The 19,118-nt window shown below is 26.7% G+C and overlaps 1 protein-coding gene across 2 annotated transcripts in view; it reads left to right on the forward strand.

The window, feature by feature from the left end:
* Positions 1–19,118, forward strand: part of LOC136976539 (uncharacterized) — a 103,342-nt gene that overhangs the window by 52,234 nt on the left and 31,990 nt on the right. For both annotated transcript variants that reach the window (XM_067271848.1, XM_067271849.1), the window contains 2 exons: positions 16,529–16,596; positions 18,901–18,981. In XM_067271848.1, coding sequence (XP_067127949.1) covers positions 16,529–16,596; positions 18,901–18,981 — 149 coding nt within the window. The remainder of the gene's footprint in view (positions 1–16,528; positions 16,597–18,900; positions 18,982–19,118) is intronic.

Below are 19,118 nucleotides of genomic sequence, written 5' to 3' on the forward strand. Positions count from 1 at the left end.
TCGTGGAGATAGCGTATACTCCCGAAATTCGATTTACTCCGCTTTTTTCTTCTTAGAAAACGTAGAAGAAAGATAGTTTAAAACTAAAATGACTCTTCTTAGGCAGAGATAAAGCACTGACATTCATTTTTGTTCAATTTTTAATGTCAGATACCGAAAATAATAATAAAATTATGCATTATAAATGAATATTTATACGCATCTCGTTCTCGTTTATCTTCTGTTTAAAAGATATTCGTATTTTTCTATTCGATAATATAAAGCAAGACGGATGAAAAGGCAAAGATACGTAAGAGGAGGAATTAAATAAGTAAAGCTACAACATATTTCAATTGTCAAATTAATCAGGTGGGTAAACCGATGATGCGAAAAATTCTCATTTGGGCAACATTAACACTTTTTTTTATTTGTTAATTTATCATTAGAACACACAAATCGCAAGCACCACCCTACGGAAATTACAGTCGTTATCTCAAATTACCTTCATTCATTGCTAACTTGTCTTTAATATTTCGTCTGCAAAGCAAATTGCCTCTACTCTTCGGACACACCTCAAATTTTTAAAACTTTGACAAATTTTTGGTAGCCATTCTTTATTATTAGCATTTATCATCATCGGCACTCTTCTTTCATTAATTGTATCTAGTTTAATTAATTCTTTCATTCTTTAACTTCGAATTATGAGAAGAATTTATTCTCTCAATTTATAAGTTTGCTTTAGGTTACAAATACAAAATTTCTCTATTATTATTATTCTATATTTGGCACAACTTCATCTATACAAAATTAAAGAGACGGATTAATAGAATACTTTTGTCTGTATTTAAATAATCACACAATTTGCTACGTATAACAATAAAATAACCTGCCTACAATGATATTAGAGTTATAAGATAATCTATATGTACTCTAGCAGACAAGAGCTATATTTAGATGTAAGGAACGAAATTAGTTCAATAAATCGAAGTTAGTGATATAATAAATGCGATCAAACAGTATTAAGATCTATTATTAAGCTAATAATTACAGTGTTTTTATAAAAAACTGTATAAACAATCATTATTAAGCATTCAAATAATTAATAAAAATTTATAATTAATTATAGACAAGATTAAATATAAGTTTATGTAATAATTAATTAATGAAAAATTAAATATATTTTTTAAATAAATAAATGAAAGTTGAGCTCGAGAAAACTTTTAAAATAATAATGTCAGAGGTTGTAAGTATGATAAATATTATAAAAGTAACTCGGCAGCTTGAGGACATAATTCAGGAAATTGACTGATACTACTAAGGAAATAGAAAGTAGAAAATAACGTTTTTCAAAATAGTTTATGCTTTCCAAGTAAAAAAAATAATAATAAAAAATGTTTAAGGAAGCGATAAATATTAAGGAAGGAGATAACTCCAGTTTAGAACATAATATAAAGTCTATGCAATAAATCATTGTAAATGATTTTAGAAAATAAATTAAATGTTCGAAATTAAAACGAGATGTTTACGTATTCTTCCAGAAAACAAATTTTCTAGAAGAATATTGAAATATTCCGAGTAAAATTATCTTCTCAAATAGGGAAACGGATTGTAGTAAAAATGAAAAAAAAAAGTTCTAGGATTAAATTGCAGTTAATTTGTAACGTTTTTGATATTTAAAATACGTTTTTTCGTCATTTTCTATTGTTTCTGCAAGGCATTTTTTGAAAAAATTGTAGATTATAAATTCCCGCTGTCGTCCGTCTAGGGTCTGTCCTTCCTTAATCTCGAGAATGATATTAGATAGATAAAAGTGGAGACCATATATGGAAAGATTAGGGGCAGGGGACTCCGATTAATCATATACGAACTTCTGGTCTAGATTGAAAGTCACATAATTTTAATTCAAAAATTTCTCCTATAATGGAATTACATAGATGATCCCCACGACTCTGTTTCTATCAGGAAAAGTATGTTGTATAGGAGGCAAGACTACTAATTTGAAGTAGAGAGCATATATTTTAAATTAAATAAATTAAAAATATAATTAAAAATTGCAGCGCGGCATTGTGACGATGTCACAATAAATAATTGCTCGTTTGTTTTATAATCTTTGTTAACGATAAATTTTAAACGAGTCGTACGGTACATAAAATCGAATATTTCTCGTGTTTAACCACGTTTATATTATTTCAAAAATCCGATTTTTCTTTTTTCTCGCGGAATTTAAAAAACGAATTTCTTTAGAAGAAGAAAGAAACAAGAAACCGGTTTATTACAGCATCGGCAAAAAAAGTAAAAAAGAAAAGAGGAGAAAGAAACTTGTGCATTTTTTTTTCCTTTTCTTCTGCCAAGGAACTGGCACCGGAAAATGAGTTGAAAAAATTCAGATTTGTCGGATTTTCGCCTAAAAAACAGGTAGAAAAACAGTGGACACCATTCAGGCAACTGTCAGGAAGAAAGAGAGAAGCTCTCGAACCCATTTCGGTCAGTGGCGCGTTGAAATTGAAAATACATTCTAGATAAACACTCAAAAGAAGAGTAAGCAAAGAAGCCTCTCCGGATTCGACCCGATCGAACTTTTTTACAGTTATAAGGTAGAACAATACGTAAGGTTGACTGTGTGTCTGGGTCCGTGTGCAACAGATTACACACGAGCCACGTTTCTAGTGGGGGGATTTGGTCGCGTCAACCTTGACAAGTAAATTAAAACTCTGTGTCCATCCCCGGGGGAGGTCGACGAGCACGCGCTCTACGATTCGGCGTCACATCTTCATTACATCACCCAGTAGAAGCAAATCCTTTGGGGAGAATTCTAATGACTGTCATTAATAGTCTTAAGCCCACCATTCGGCTATTACTACAGTAGCACAAACCAAAAAAGTAATTACTATGAGAGAAAGAAATTGTTGCGGTAGAAGGAAAAAGTATAGGAATTTTTATCAAAAAGACTAAGAAAAAATACTTTTAATGATCATCGCTTGAGTGACGTTACTCAAAGTTTTAGTTTTCAAATGGGGAAAAGGTTCGTAAATTTTGTAATGGAAACTAAAAAACAAAAAAAAAGAAAAGCAACTGTTCTAGAAAGTAAATAACCGTTAATGAATAACGTTTTTCATGTTTAAAAAACAATTTTTTTCTGCATTTTATATTGCTTCTACCGTGCATTTTCTGTCTTACATTCTCTCTTTATGATAAATTTTAAATGAATCATAATAATGCTACACAACACAATCAAATATTTATCGTGTTTAATCAACTTTATACTATTTCTTTATGTCCATTAATCAATCTATTCAATATTTAAAGTTTAAATAATCATACTGTTGCGTAAAATATCTTTAAATAAATCTTTACAAATAATAAAAAAGTACTCCTAATTATTAATTTTATATATTTAATTATTGATATTTACTGTCTTTTACTCTATAGAACAGCTTAGAGAATAGGCTTGCATTATTAATAGGCTTACTACTTGGGGGAATTCAATGAGCCAGTCTTTAAAAGTTTAAATAGTAATTTTAGAGCTTAAATATCATAAAAATATAATATATAAACAGTTATTAAATATATTTAAAAAATAGAATAAAAATTTATGAAAAAAGCTTAAAGATTTTAAAATAAAATAATTTTATTATAAAAAAAGAGAATGGAAACAGTTTCTTTTATATATAATAACCGAAGTAACGTTCAATCATGGGTCGTTTAAGAAAGTATAAACATACAATTTTCGTTTAGTAAATAAAGTAAGGAAGCAAAAATACTTTTGCTACTATACAAACGTAAAGCAATTTCGATTCCAAACACGTCCTTCCACCTTACATTCCTCTATTAGTCCTTCATCGCAATTCAGTCAAGAAAGAAGAAGAAGAAGAAAAGAGCAAAACTCTGACCAACACATTTCTCATTCATTATTGAAGAAGTTTTCACCATTTGAAATGACTGAATACATTTTTTTAAAAAATTATATATATATAAAGAAAGATTTTTCAAAATTTAAATCATTATTTTTATTACTTTTACGTTTATAAAAACTCCACCCAAGTTTAAGAAATTGCACCTGATCACTTCAACTTAGTTAAGTTTTTGCCTTAGAGTAATACTAAAGAACGATAGAAGTTATGAATTTTAATGAAGTAATAAAGTTGATTAGGTTTATATAGTCAATTAGGCGACCTTTCCTTGATTACTTAAGATGGAAGGAACATATTGAAATCGTCTCTCACACTTCTAAATTAGCGAATAAATTTACTTAAATGTTCCTCCCATAGAAGCATCTGTAAATAATTTGCTATTTATACCCGTTCAGTAAATATTTTTATATTTAAATCTGTGTTATATTTATAAGTTTTTCTTTCCTTTATCAGTATTTAAATTAATTCGTAACGTCGTAGGAACGTAGTTTTTCCACAGCATCCGCATCACTCTTCTCTCATCACCAATGATTTTATAAGCGAATCACATGGCAAAAAGATTATACAACTTTTGGAAGATATGAATTCGTATCCAGGTCCAGAAGCGAATTTTTATTGCTGTCATATATTTCTTTCAAAATCGACATCGTCAGCTTTTGTGAAGTAGAAGTAAAGTTCGATTCTCTTTCTTCTCCTTCTTCTTCTTCCTTTCCAGAAGCGTCGTCGTATGAATGGAATCTTCAAATTTTCAGTTTTATATTACTTTATAAACATTTTTTTCCTTTAAAAAATACATAATTTAAAGTCATAATTTAATAAGAAATATCTCTTTAGGGAAAAAAATAAATGAGTAATGTTGTTTTTTTCCTTTCCTTAGAGATTAATTTTGAAGAGTAAGTAACTCCATTTATCTGATGCTGTTGTTTGCTTTGGTCGATAGAAAAGATAATTTATCTAAATAGCAAATCTACTATATATAACTATGTTATATATATTTATAGTAATGACTCTAACTGACGTGTTTTAGTTACTAATTGGCTTAAATTTAGTCAGTTTATTATCGCGTGAATTAATAATTAATATAGTTTGAGTTAGATATATTGAAATACTGATCAGTTCAATTATCATAATACGAATATTTGTAGATTATATTTACGTTATTTATGCAAAAAAAATTATTAATTGAAGAGTAATTAGATACTTATATATCTTAGTAGTTAACAAAGCATTGAAGCAATTAACAAAATTGAGCTTTAGTTATTTAAGAATATTAATATTTTATTAAGGATTATTAAGTATATATGACTCTTAAACAAATATATATATATATAAGGTCTCTATGTTACATGAATAATAAGTAAATCAATTATCACATATGTTTTCCGTTTAATGTATGTAAGACTTAATAATACGAATTATTTTTTTGCTATTATAACATTTATAACACACTAATTTTGAAGAAATCTTGAAGAAAGGTTATTGAATAGATATACAAACGAAAAAAAATGAATACTACAGACAACACTCTTAGTTTCTGAAGTATTTTACGGACCGACAATCGACGAATTTAGCAGGATAGTTTCGTTTTAAATTGCTAATTGAAACATAAAATTATATAAAAAGTTTTAAAGTTGATTATTTATTTGTATAAAATAAAATTCGGGATAAAGATTGACAAAAATATTCAAATAATTAGACGACACAAATCACAATTGTCCTCCTCACACCATATAAATACAAGATTACTCATTGAAGTCGATCTTCTCTTTCACCTAAATATATAAAATATATGTTTATGTATACACTTATATATATATATATATAATATTTTTTACACGTTTAGGAGGAAAACCCTGAAGAAAAAGGTCAACTTCGCTGTATAATCTTGCATTTTTTTTTGGTATGAAAAGAACAATTGTGAAAACGCCAATGTTTATTTGTCTTATAATAAATTAATTTTTCATTATATTAAAAAATTAATTATTTATATGTGTTACAATAGAGACAATATTAAATCTATTAAAAACAAAAAAAAAACACGAATAATTTTGATTGTTGCATTAAGAAAGAAATAAGCAAAAGAGAAACTAATGGAATAAAGAAGAATATTATATCTAGATACAGATATTGACAGTTGCCTATTATGTAAGGCATATAGAAAGATTAAAGGATAATCTTATTAATGGAGAAGTCTCCATAAAAGCTTCCAAGTGCTTAAGTAATGTAAATATTTAAAAAAAACAAGTTGATTTATATCCTCTACCCACGCGGACAATTTATTTTTTGAAAAAAACCAATTTAAAGTGGTTTCAAATAATTTTTAATAGAAACAAAAGCATGTTTTTTTTCAAAAATATACAAGACGTAAGTCTGTTTCAATCTCTATTGAGACTTTAAGAGCGTAAAATTTGGCGTCAAAGCGAATGACATTTTTACACTTCTTCAAGTGAGCAATTATGAATATTGAAGAGAATTGCAATTACTCGAAGAACTTTAGAATAAAGAAAGTATTATGCTAATTAATATCCTACAACAATTTAAAAATATTCTAAAGAAGATAATACAAAAGCAAATCCCGTTTACTCTCTTCTTTGATGCTGCAAGCGATTACGACAACATTAAAACTAAAAGAGAAACTGCTAATGACTCCTAAGTTTAAAAAAAAGAAAGAAAGAAGTGAAGAAAAAGTATAGAAGTGACTGTTTATATCAGTTTTGTCATCCGTATAACATTTACATAACAATTTCCTTTATTCCTTGTAACCCAGAGAAAGAGAGAGAGGAAACGCCCTTTTCTCTGAAAAATATAACCAATTCTTTGTAGCATCGCTAAAAACATATTGCAAACAAGGTTTATGAGAGAAAAGGGGATGCTAATTTGCATGCTCTTTCTTTTCTTTTCTTTTTTTTTAACTAAAAGAGTCAATTTTCTTGCATTATAATGAAGAGACTCAATGGGATCATAACCGAAAATTTAATTGCCACACTTTTGTTTAACAATTTCCAGAGAAAAAAAAGAAAAAAGTATATAAATTCTTCTATAATAAATAGTCTTATTTTAGATGATAATAATAGTTATTATTATCCGAATTTTTTTTTTTTTTTAAATTAAGTGTAAACTTAAATGGATGTACTAAAATTTTATTACTTAAAGTTGTATTTTTGATAATAAAAGTTTAAGTAGTCCACAGAATTGCTAATTTATATGAAAATTTACAAATTAGTTTATAGAAAAATACTTTCTTTCTTACAGTTTCTGGAGTAATTTTATTTTGTTTCTTTTTTGGGGGGGAATTTTGGGGTAATTTTTTGCCATATTTGGGTCATTTTTAGCAATTATAGAGACTAGTTTGTTGTTTTAAATAAGTAAAATTATTTTAAATTCTTCATTTTCTTTTAATATTATATTAAAATCAGATTTTGACATGCAAATGTTTACTAAATCTCAGTTATCTCTTTATTTGATTTTCGTTTATTAATTATTAAAAGATAGTAAGCATGATACAATTTATATGATATATCAAGGATATTACGCACAATATATCATAGATAAAATGCATGCGACTTGCAGAACCGATGACATAATAAGTTGTAATGGCAAACTATATGCTTTTGATGAAAGTTTTCCATTGTTTGTGTTCCTCTAATAGGACAATGTTGGATTTATTATGCTTACACAACAGCACTAACTGTAAAAGGCCTTATGGACGATGTCCATTGTGCATGTCACCAACCCTCTTGTATTGTATTGATTTACAATCAGGAAACAGAATTATAGGACGGCTTCATTTATAATAAATGTTGTAATGATTCATGATTAATTAGCATCCGAATTTTGTAGATAAATAAACTATAATGGGCGTTTGTCAGAAATTTAGACTTTTTTCCAGATTTTTATCTATTTCTATAACATTAAAAACGATCATTCTAGTGATAAACCATATTTTCTATCACGTAACTATTGTCTTTAACACTGTGATACTTTATAACTAATATACGATATTGATATCAGTTAATTACATTCACTTCTCTGCAACACATAAATTACTTCATTAATTTGGTTAGAGCTGGATTTATACTGGTTGAGGCCTTAAGTTGTAATACAGTAGAGCGTCGATAAGTGGAACCAATTGGAGACTGGGGTCCTTCCAGTTAATGATTTGTTCCAGTTTCCGACTTTGTACGAAAAAATACATTAACCTCGTCCGATGTTCAAATTTTTCTCCGTTGCGGTGTCGCTTTCGTGTTGAATTTTCGTCGATTTTAAGCCTAACGAAAATTTTTATAATAATCATCGAGGCTATCGTATCGTTAAAAATTATTTCTGCATTTTGTACAAACAAAATAAATATATTAAAGAATATAAAAAACATGAAAATTATACTTTAGAAGTAAATTTAGTATCAAAAACATTCGATTCAGCACGACACAGTCCGACTGAAAATCGTTCCACTTTCCGGCCATTCCACTTACCGACGCTCTACTGTATATAAGAGGCCCTCTCTCTACTAGATAATAATAAATTTAAATTCGAAGTCTTAAACTAGATCATTGTAGCTTAAGGCACTAAATTATATGTAAATCAAACCCTGTTCTTGACTATATATTATAATTTTTCTTCATATCTTTGGACTATAAACATTTTAATTTATAAATTAGGCACTTTCTACGCTTTAAACAAATACATTTTTCATATTTTTTACGTAAATTAACTCGGAGAAATTTTACGACTATGTTTCCCTTATCTTTATTTCATCTCTACAAAATCATAAAATATAATTTGTTAAAGAGAATCGAAAAAAAAGGAACTTGGTTTTCAAAACAGATATAAATTATGCAATGTCAAACGAAGTTTATTACGAGGAAAATATATTATTATTTTCTTCGCTAAAAAATCATATCGGGAAAAGTAAATAGAATAAGTTTATGCTTCCGAAGAGACTGTCTAGACGTCTATTGAATTTACTTCCTTCAGAATTGAATACTAATAAGGTTTAGTTATGGTCACGTGGTGTGGAAACACGTTCTCTAATGAGGCAAATTGGGAGTTGCCTCTTTGATCAATATTTTTCTTTAATTTTCATAATATATTTAATAATTTATCATGTATTATGTACTGTACATACGCATCGTTATATACGAATGACTTATCTTTCTCATCGCATCTCTAGATAGATCGTTCCTCTCTTTTAATGATATTGTAACTGTAGAAGAAAGAATTCTATCGTTTCCATTCCGAAATGTTAAGTTTAACAACTTTATTTATATATAAATAGTTTAAATATAATTGTTAAGGTCATATTTTAAGTTAAAAATATTATTTTTAATAAAATTCAAAAGTCAATGATCTCTGCGCCAAAGGGAATTTGGCAAGTTATTTATAAAATGCTACTACACCATGGCCAATAAATGCTGTTGTAATATTGAATGATGTGTCATGAGAGGTTTGTACCTAATTGAAGGCGTTAGAGTCGAATCACAAGAGAGCCAGAGAGAGAAATGCTGCACTTTGTTATTGCTCTGGGCATATTTGTCTTTAACTGTAGACTCTAGTCCTTCTTCTACTAACAAAAATCACTCTACAATTTTAGCTTCCAGTGATTATTTAAGTGCACTCTGGCACTTTATAATTAAAAGTAACATTTTATTGCTTAATTTTGCGTTTGGAGTAAAAAAAAATCTTTAGAGAATAATAAACAACGGGTTCGAATTCGATCGTTTATTTTTCTTTACAATGATGTTAATTCCACTTGACACCTTTTGACATTTAAACCCTTGGTACATAAGAAAAAAAAATCCCAAGAGACTACGTGTAGTAAATAAATGTCTTTACTTTGTCTATCCAACTTCTATATTTTCTTTCGAGAAAACAGTCAAAGAAAATAGTTTCAGGCAGAACGAAAGTGATTTAACTTGCGAAATTATTCAATATAAAATTCCGTCTCTTCCATTCAAAATTAATTCTAAATAATAAATTTTGAAATATTTTCACGCTTAATTATATTCATGTTTAATTCATGTATAAATTACAATAGAAAATTAATTTAATTTTATGGTAAAAATGAGTCAGAGATAACAAATCATTAAGAATTGAATATATATATATATATATAAATGTGTTAATTGTCTTATTGAAGCTTAGAACAGTGGAAAACGTTTCTAAAGATCTTAAATTTCTTGAATTATCTTCTACACAGCAACATTTATTATAAGCAAAAAAGACTTTTCATTGCTTTCTCAACTCTCCCCTTATAATTTTTATTATTCATTCATTCACCATTTATATATTATTAGATATATGATATTTTCTTTAATGCTTTTTCCCTCTTTCTCCCTCCCTCTTAAGAAAAAAAGCTGCAGATAGTTTCCTGTTACAACCGCAAAAAGAGGAGAAGAGGCTTTGTATTTTTTCTATCACTTCGCTCGGAAAATATTTTGAGGGAGGGAAATATGGTAGTCGGGAAAAAAATACATTTACCCCTGCGCGGGTGTTTTTCCTCTCGACAGAAAACTACTGGATGAAGTGTCATTTACAGGAGCAGGAGTAGTTGCCTCATGCGTTAACCTTTAGAAAATAAAAAATAAAAATAAAAAAAAAATAAAGCTAATAATTTTAAAAAGATCCATCTATCAAATTTAAAACTATTCTACAATGGTGATAAAGCCTGCTATCAATAATCAGGTCAGAAGGAAACAGTCGATCGTAAGTTATCGTGCGTGATACACACCAGCTGTTTTCAATCTTTTTTCCCCCTTTTTTTGCTTCTATGATCTCTCCGTGACATAAAACGGAACATGAATGAATAGAAGAAAAAAAAACGAAGGGTAGAAAAGAGAGAAAGAATCTATTGAGTGTCCTCTGTCCTATATTTCTCTTTATAAAAGTCAACTACCTTTCTAATAATCGTGAGGGAAAATGGGTGGAGAATAAGGTTAGAAATTAATTAGTCGAGTGTGACATGGCATGTGTGTAGATGTATAGTAGGATCTAGAGATAATTCCCAGATTAAACGGATTATGTTTAGTCTTACAATCATATTGATTAGTTGAGATATGATGATCCTTTGTTTCGCTTCACTCTGATTAGAAATTGCTTTCTTCTTTCTTTCTTTCGTTTACACATTTTTAATTCTTCGTTTCTCAAATCTTAATTAAATGCAATTAATCGGATTTGTAATTAATAATTTGTTGTAACTTCTGTTTTTTCCCCCTTCCATCGATAACTTAAACCTCCTTAAACTTATATTTAATTATTTTCTCATACTTAGCAACATTCATTTTAATATAGTTGTTGTTGATAGGAAATTAAAATTTATTCGTAAAAATTTACGACAGAATATTAAAGTATTAAGATTAATCGGTTTTTCATTAAACAATTTTTTAATTTATATTTATTATTAATCGAAATAAATCTCTTACGTTTATCCTTTATTTTATTCTATTTTATAACTCAAGAATTAATTTTATTTTTTAAAGTAGCGGAAAATAAAACGATAAATGTTAAATTATCCTTTTATTTTTATTTTTTTAAATTTCAATTAATTGTATTATAGATTATTCAATTCTTTTATTTATTAATTAAATTTAAGCATTAGTTTATATAATAATAATCATTTTCTAATGAAAATTGAGCATAAAATAAATGATTTTCTAATAATTAGATAAATATGAGCATATAATTTATATATTTTAAAGAAAATTTAAATAACTTTTAATAATATTTAATAGTTCTTTAAATTATTTTATTATAATAAAGACTTATTTAAAAAAAATCATTTAAATATAAAAATTTTTTTAAAAAAACTGATAATTCAGTTAATAAATTAATTATTTTAATTATTAAATTTTAAAATAAGTTTTTAGTCATTTTAAAATGTTAATTATTTTTGCTGTACTTTATATAGAGGATGTGTATTTTATACTAAATAATAATGATAATAATTAATTAATTAATTAACGAAAGAATATTTTATAAATTAATAAAAATTTCATCTAATTTTTTAAAAAATATTTTATGTAAAATTGAGTTTTTATATAGAATACTCAAGAAAATGAGAGATTGACAATTTTTCTAATATTCAGTTTATTATTACAGTATTTACTTTCCTTGTTTAAAGGAAAAGTAACAGAACACCCTTAACAAGAGCTTTTTTCGATCATTTTTCATGAGATAAAAATACAAAATATGAACTTACATTAACTAATTAGTTGATATTTTATATGCAACTCAACAAAATAAACAATTTTTAAATAATATTGTTAATTATTATAGTTATTTATCGTTTTATTTCCTTACGCTAAATTATTCAAAGATAAATAACAGACATTTTAATTTAAACCTTTGACAGCCAAAAAGTCACTTAAACAATTGTAAATTGTTTCTTATGCTTGCAAACTTTACAAAATTTAGTTTTTCTTGCTGTATTTTGTTAAAAGGCACGTAGTTCTAAATTTAATTTACGAGTTTATTGTGTTTATGTGTATATATATACATTATATAGGGTGGTTTAAAAATCAGTTAATCATTCGAAAGATTAAATTGATAATTGATGTTGCTTGAATACTTAAACATATTTTCTTGTTTTTATCAATTTTTAAATAGAAAAATACATTTTTCTAAATTAAATTTACGACTTATATTCACAACTTTACTCGAAAAACACGCCTAAAACGGAGCTCAGTTAATCGAATTTTTTGGCCACCCTGTAGACAAAATTCGAGAAATACTTATAATTATTTAAAATTTAAAAAAAATTAATTTTATAATTTCTTTTTTAATTTAATAATAAATCAATTTTTTTTATTAATAAAAAAATTTACATTTCTTATACGAAAAAATTATTAAACGTAAACACACATTTTTTTAAATTGAAAAGATTGATTTATTATTAGAAATTTTATACATATGCATACACACACATAAAAAGGAGAAGTTCTAAACTTGTAGGAATTGTTTATGAATTTTAACGATGTAGAATAGAATTTTCTATCCAATTATTTTCTTTAGAAATAGAGAAAAATAATAAAGAAAGAATGCTGAATAATTAATTTTTAATAAATTATGTTTACAAATAAACCAATCTTTATTTATTCCGGATATTGTAAAAATAAAAAGAAAGAAAGAAAGAAAAAAAAAATGATTATTTTTAAAATTCGAGATTTAAGAATATAAAAAAATAAAAATAAAAATAATAAAAAAAACTCAATATTTTTCTTATTTTTATTTTCTTGCGTGTACTTTATAGAAAAATGTATTTTATTCTTTCTTATTAAATTTCTGTATTTTTTTTAATATTTTATTTTTGATATAAAGTTTTTTTCTTTCCTTTTACAATTTTATGAAGTTTTTACAAATAATTTTTTTCTTAAAAAATAAAATAAAATTTAAAACTGAGTTATGAAACAATTTTATATTCAAAAGATATATTATTTTTAATAAAAAATTTTATATTATTTTCTTAAGAAAATTATATATATATATATAAAGTATAATACATCTACTATCTGTTTTATATATTTTGTAATACTTTATTAAAATAATTATTCAGATAATTTGAATAATTTTACTTTAATGTTTAGAATAAAACGATTAATAATTTGCATAAAAAATTGTTATTTAATTCTATTTAAAAAAAAAATGGTAAATAATTCAATGTATTTATTTATTATGAATCAAACAGAATCTTTAATTAAGAAAACAAAAATAAATCAAACTTTATATAAAAATATATTTACTTTAATATTTATTTATTTAAAATGTTGTTTTTTTTTAAGTAAAATATTTTTATTTTTAGAATTTATTTTATTAAATAAAGGTTACAATTTATTTTCTCATCCAGAAATGTATAGGTGTGTATAGACTTATATAGAAAGAGTCAGGAAGAATTAAATCTTTTACTTAATTTTATGAAAAAAATAAAATAATTAAAACATTTTTTTTATCTTATGAGTAATAACAATATGGATGTTTTTAGCTACAGCTTAAGGCTTTAAATTTATTATTATTTAATAGAGGAAAGGGCCTCGTATATTACAGCTTAAGAGTTCAAAAGGTTTAAATCTGATCTTTCACAAGAGATCAAGAAGAATTAAATTTTTAGCCGAAATTCGTTTAGGAAATAGTGATTAATAGATCATTTTTATTTTATTTTATCTTACGATTATATAAGAGCAAGTCTAAATTTATATGTAAGATGAGTAAGCAGCAGTTTAGATATTTTAAATTTATTATTATTCGGAAGAAAGGTCCTCTTAGTTTATCTTGAAACCTTAACAAATTCAAATCCAACCTTGTATAAGAGATCAGAAAGAATTGATTCTCTTAGCCAATTTCGTTAGAAAATAATAAGATTAATCAAATATTTTCATCTTAAAGCAAATTAATTAAGCGAAATATTATCAGAAAATAGATCATAAACAATTTAATTTTCTTATTAATTTTAAAAATTTTACTGTTTCTGATTTAATAAATGTGACACGTATCAAGTTGTTAATTTATTTGAAAGTTATTTTAAAATATTCGCAAAATTAAATGGAAAAAAAATGAAGTTAAAGGTATAAATTCTGCGAAATTGAACAGAGTAATTTGCGTGAGTAGTTTTACATTATATTAAATAAAAATAAAAATAAACTTTAACGTAAAAAATAAGCATTTAGTAAAGAGTTGATCAACAACATTAGTTATCGAAGAAAGCAAACAAACTATTTATTAAGGTATTCGTTTCTATTCATTTTTGATAGAATGACCATTTCATAAATGATTGATCTCTCATATTTGTTGACCAGAGAATTGCTACATCGTGCCACTCCAAAGATGCGGTTTATCATCATTCTCCTTGCTTCTTTCTATTTATCTGGATTTTCTGCCACAACGCGATAAAAATTTATTATGTAGTTCAAAGCAATAAAATAACTGTTAAAATACTTTTTAATGATAACCATACTTTTTTACAGAAATATATGGTTTATTCGGCAAGTGATATTTAAAGGATCAATTACTATTTACAGATTTTCTTCTTAATATTTAGGAATTTAAACGATTAATTTATGTAATACAATTAATTTTCCGGGTAAAAATCATTTCGGAAGACTTTATGAATTGTTTTGTATATAATAAAGCATTTATCTGAAGTATAAAAGCGAGAGATTTGTAAAGGAAGTCATAAATCAAAATGACGTTTGTTTAAATATTGAAGTTTTAGAAAATAAAATTGTGTTGTTTCCTTCATAAACCCGCTGTTTAATTTTAACGGATTTTACTACTTAAAACAATGCGGCAACTGCTTTCAAAAAATAAAAATAGCAGCATTAAGAGACGAATGTGCATCATTTTAATCCCGGCCTAAGAAAAATGATGCAAAAGAGGCAAACCAATCAAGAAAACGGATCGAGCGATACTTTTTCTCTAAAAGCTCCAACTCTTACTTTAAATACCTCGAAAGCATTTAAATAAACTTTAAGTACAAACAGTATACGTTATATAAAGTAGACATGGGATACTCTTTAATGAAGCGTGCAGCAGCGTGCATGTTAGAATCGACTAGGATTAGAAAAGTGGATGCTGCACATCCCGAAGAAAAAGAACTAAACTGGCTTTACCGCATGAGTTACGACATTAATTATCTTAATGAACTTTCCTCTAAAAGTCCAATAAATGACAGGTATTGTAAATAGCAATGTGGAGTGCTGCTCTTACCTCAAGTGTAGCTTGAACCCCCGTTTAATCTAGCGAACAGCGCAATTTCTCACCAGTCTCTATTGACCTCAAGTCGTTAGAGCGAACATTCGGATTTTATCCGCCTTTTAAATGACCTTTTCTATAATGGCTAGCAATTAGGAAAGTTTGGGATGCATTGTACATCATATCGATATTTTCAACATATCGCACGCGATAATGAAGGAAATTTGATGATGTGTGTACTATACCGAAATTTTGATTGTGTTGATTGTTTATTGTATCCATTTGTATTGTGAAAGGATGGAATGATTTATCCGTGATGTCGGCTCACTTTGTTTCCTTAAATCTTGCTGATTAAATTAAAACAACTGATGATGATGATGTTACTTTTATCGTTTACGTGAAAATTACCTAAAAACTGAAAGGTTTTTTCCCCTTTCTAACTTCCTCAAATGTCGTGTTCTAGCTTCCTGTTTGCGGATTAAATACATTTCTGGTAAATAAAATTTATTTACATTTATTTTAAAGAAAAAGGATTTATTGAGACGTTTATATGTTTACTTTTTATAATGAGAAGATAAATTTATAAACCAGAAGAGAAAAAATAAGCATTAAATGAATAACAAAATGTGAAATTGTGAATTACTTCTGTACACTTTTCTTTATCTCTTCGCATTACATTTTTGTTTATTTTAAATAAAATTTTAACTTTTAAGTATAAAAATCAATTTATAAATATATAAATTAAAAATTTAATTAAATTTTATAAGTAAATTTAAATAATATTCCAGTTAAATTAATTATTTCAAGAGTGTAAAATTTGTATAACTAGTTGCCTATTCTTAATTAATATAAATCTGATTTTTCAATGAAACAATAGCGTGATTTAATGTTTTAAACAAACAAAATCATTAAATTAAAGAATATTTTCCTAATTATAATATCAAATTTCTATTTTCTAGCCGGGAACGATGTTATCGTTGTGTTGGAATATACGAAAAGCACCACAATGTCCTTCAATACAGAGAAAGTAAGTACATTTTTATTATACTAAAGTTAAGTTTACCGATTTTAAAATGTTTATTTAAGAAATCTATAAAAAGAAATAATCGAGAAAAGTTTTACTCGCACAAAATCATGTGGAAATGACTTGAAGCAGCAGTTTGTACACGAATATGACACGTAAGAGGTTGTCTCTCTTCAGAAGAGCCGCTTCAACTTATATTTAGTCATAGCGAGAAACGAATCACACATGACAGCTTCTCATCTTGTAAAAGCACCTTTCATAACAAAGACATCAAAAGAAAAAGAGGAAGAAAGATCCGTATAAGTGCAGAGAAGATGGAAAAAATCATATAAGAATTCTCTCATGGCCAAGACATTTCACTTTTACTATTGACAACACACATCCGTACAAAAGAAAACAGTTTTTGCTTCTGATTCTTTAATAATTGACTCTGTCAGAATAGAGATGGAAAAAGGAAAAACTGCTGTGTACCAGGATACTCATCAACAATGTACCACCAAAGCAACAAATCTGAAGAAGCTGGTAATTCTGACAATATCAATGAAACTTCAGAGTTTTTGTGTTAAGAAACGTCCATTCTTTGAAAAAGTGATCAACTATAAGAAAAAAATCATTATTCTTTAAAGAATTTATTAAAAATTTATCCATTATTTTTTTTCTCGCCCGTAGAGTAAGGAAAAGGTTGATAAATTTATAATCTTCTAGTTTTTTTATGGATTAAATAATAATAAAAAGAGAGTCGTTGTTAGATTTGTGTTTCGGTAATTATTTTTAAAAAATTTATATAATTTTTTCTTAAATATTAATCCTTTAAAATTGATTAGGATCATTTAGAAACGTTGAAGATTGAAGATTTTTAACTTGATTAATGCTCTTGACTAATTGTGGTTAATTTAGAGTTTAAACTAAAACAATGGTCACAGCTGGCGAAACGTTAATCAGAGTTGTTTCTAACGATTACTCCCATCGATAATTAGCTTCACTACTTGTTCACACTTTTTTTAACTTCTCTGGAACGATTATTTTTAATAAACGCTTAAGAGGAAGTTCCAATAAAAGTAAATCGTCCTGATTTAATTCAACGGATTTAGCTTTGCTTCTAAATCGCAAATAATAGGATTATTAAGCATTTAAGTGTTAAATATATTCATTGCCTTTAATTTTAAATGTAATTTATATATTTTTAAGAATTTTTTAATGTAAAGTTTGCTTAAGAAAAATTATTTCTCTGTGTTACACCCGCACCCGTTTTGTTAGATTGGTGTACGTTTTTACACTGCTTTTTATTACGAGAAAGTGTACTAATGACGTCAATTGTTAAATTGAAGTCATTAGTACATCTTGTACAAATGTATTAAAAATATATAATAGTTTACTATATTCTGAGAAAAATTAAAGTATACGTTTCGACTTTTAGTAGGAATTTTAATTATAATATGGATAAATCATTTCTTGAAATTGTAAATGTACTGAAATAATTGTTAAATTTTCTCGACTTTCTATAGCTTTAAACTTAAATATTTCAGAAATTTCATAAATAAAAAGGAAAATTAAGATTTTTTTCCTATGCATAAAGTCAGGGAGTATCATGTGTAAGCTTGAAAATCTGAACTCAGAATCTTAATTCAAAAAAGAAAACAACAGAAAGACAAAGGGTAAAAATATTACACTATGGCACATTCGCGTCCAATTGCACACGAAACGGCTGCACATATAACAAAAGGTGATCTTTTATCGAATCGAAGAAGACCATTTTCCAGAATAGCACTCGAAAAGTGTTCTCATTTCTCTAAAAAAGAAGAAAAAAAGATTCCTTTCGATGATTGTATCTTAACACAACAACGATTGTCGTACAATCTTGTATAGACGGGTCTTCCGACCAAACATCCAAAAAGATATCATCAATGTAACAATTGACTCCGGGTAAGAAAGAAAGCGTAAAAAAATGAGAGATATCAAGTGAAAGTTTTAAAGAAAGAAGAAATGAGACTGTTTGAAAGAAAAACTAACCGGCTTTGAGCAACATCAGAGTTTTAGAAATTGTCTTATAAAGTCATTGATGTGATGTGGAAAACGATACTTGACTCGTGAAAGTTTTCTTCTACTTCTCTCCCTCTTCCTTCGGGCAAGTGATGTTGAGTAGTTTACACGACGGTGTCGTACTCTACTTGTTGGTACTAGCTTTATAACCTCGTAAAAATGTTAGCCATTTTGAGGATAACGAAACATGATAGCTGTCGTTCTACCCCAACGACAAAAAAAGATGAATAAGAGAATGACTTTCCTTTTTTTTATTTATTTTTTTAGCTTACTGCGATGAATATCGAACACTGAAGCAAGCGTGTTCGCGGTTAAACGTCGATGCCCATCTCTACTCCATGTTCAGAGGTAAGAGTTTCTTTTTAAATTTTAATAATAATATCGTGTTATAATTGATTCTATCTTTTACAATACGCGAAGATCTTTATAAACCCATTTCTTGGCCTTCATCCTCCATCTCACAAGAGATAAGGATTAACTCGAAT

Source organism: Centruroides vittatus, unplaced genomic scaffold (assembly GCF_030686945.1).
Source record: "Centruroides vittatus isolate TY-2023 unplaced genomic scaffold, ASM3068694v2 contig_401, whole genome shotgun sequence".
NCBI lineage: Eukaryota > Metazoa > Arthropoda > Arachnida > Scorpiones > Buthidae > Centruroides > Centruroides vittatus.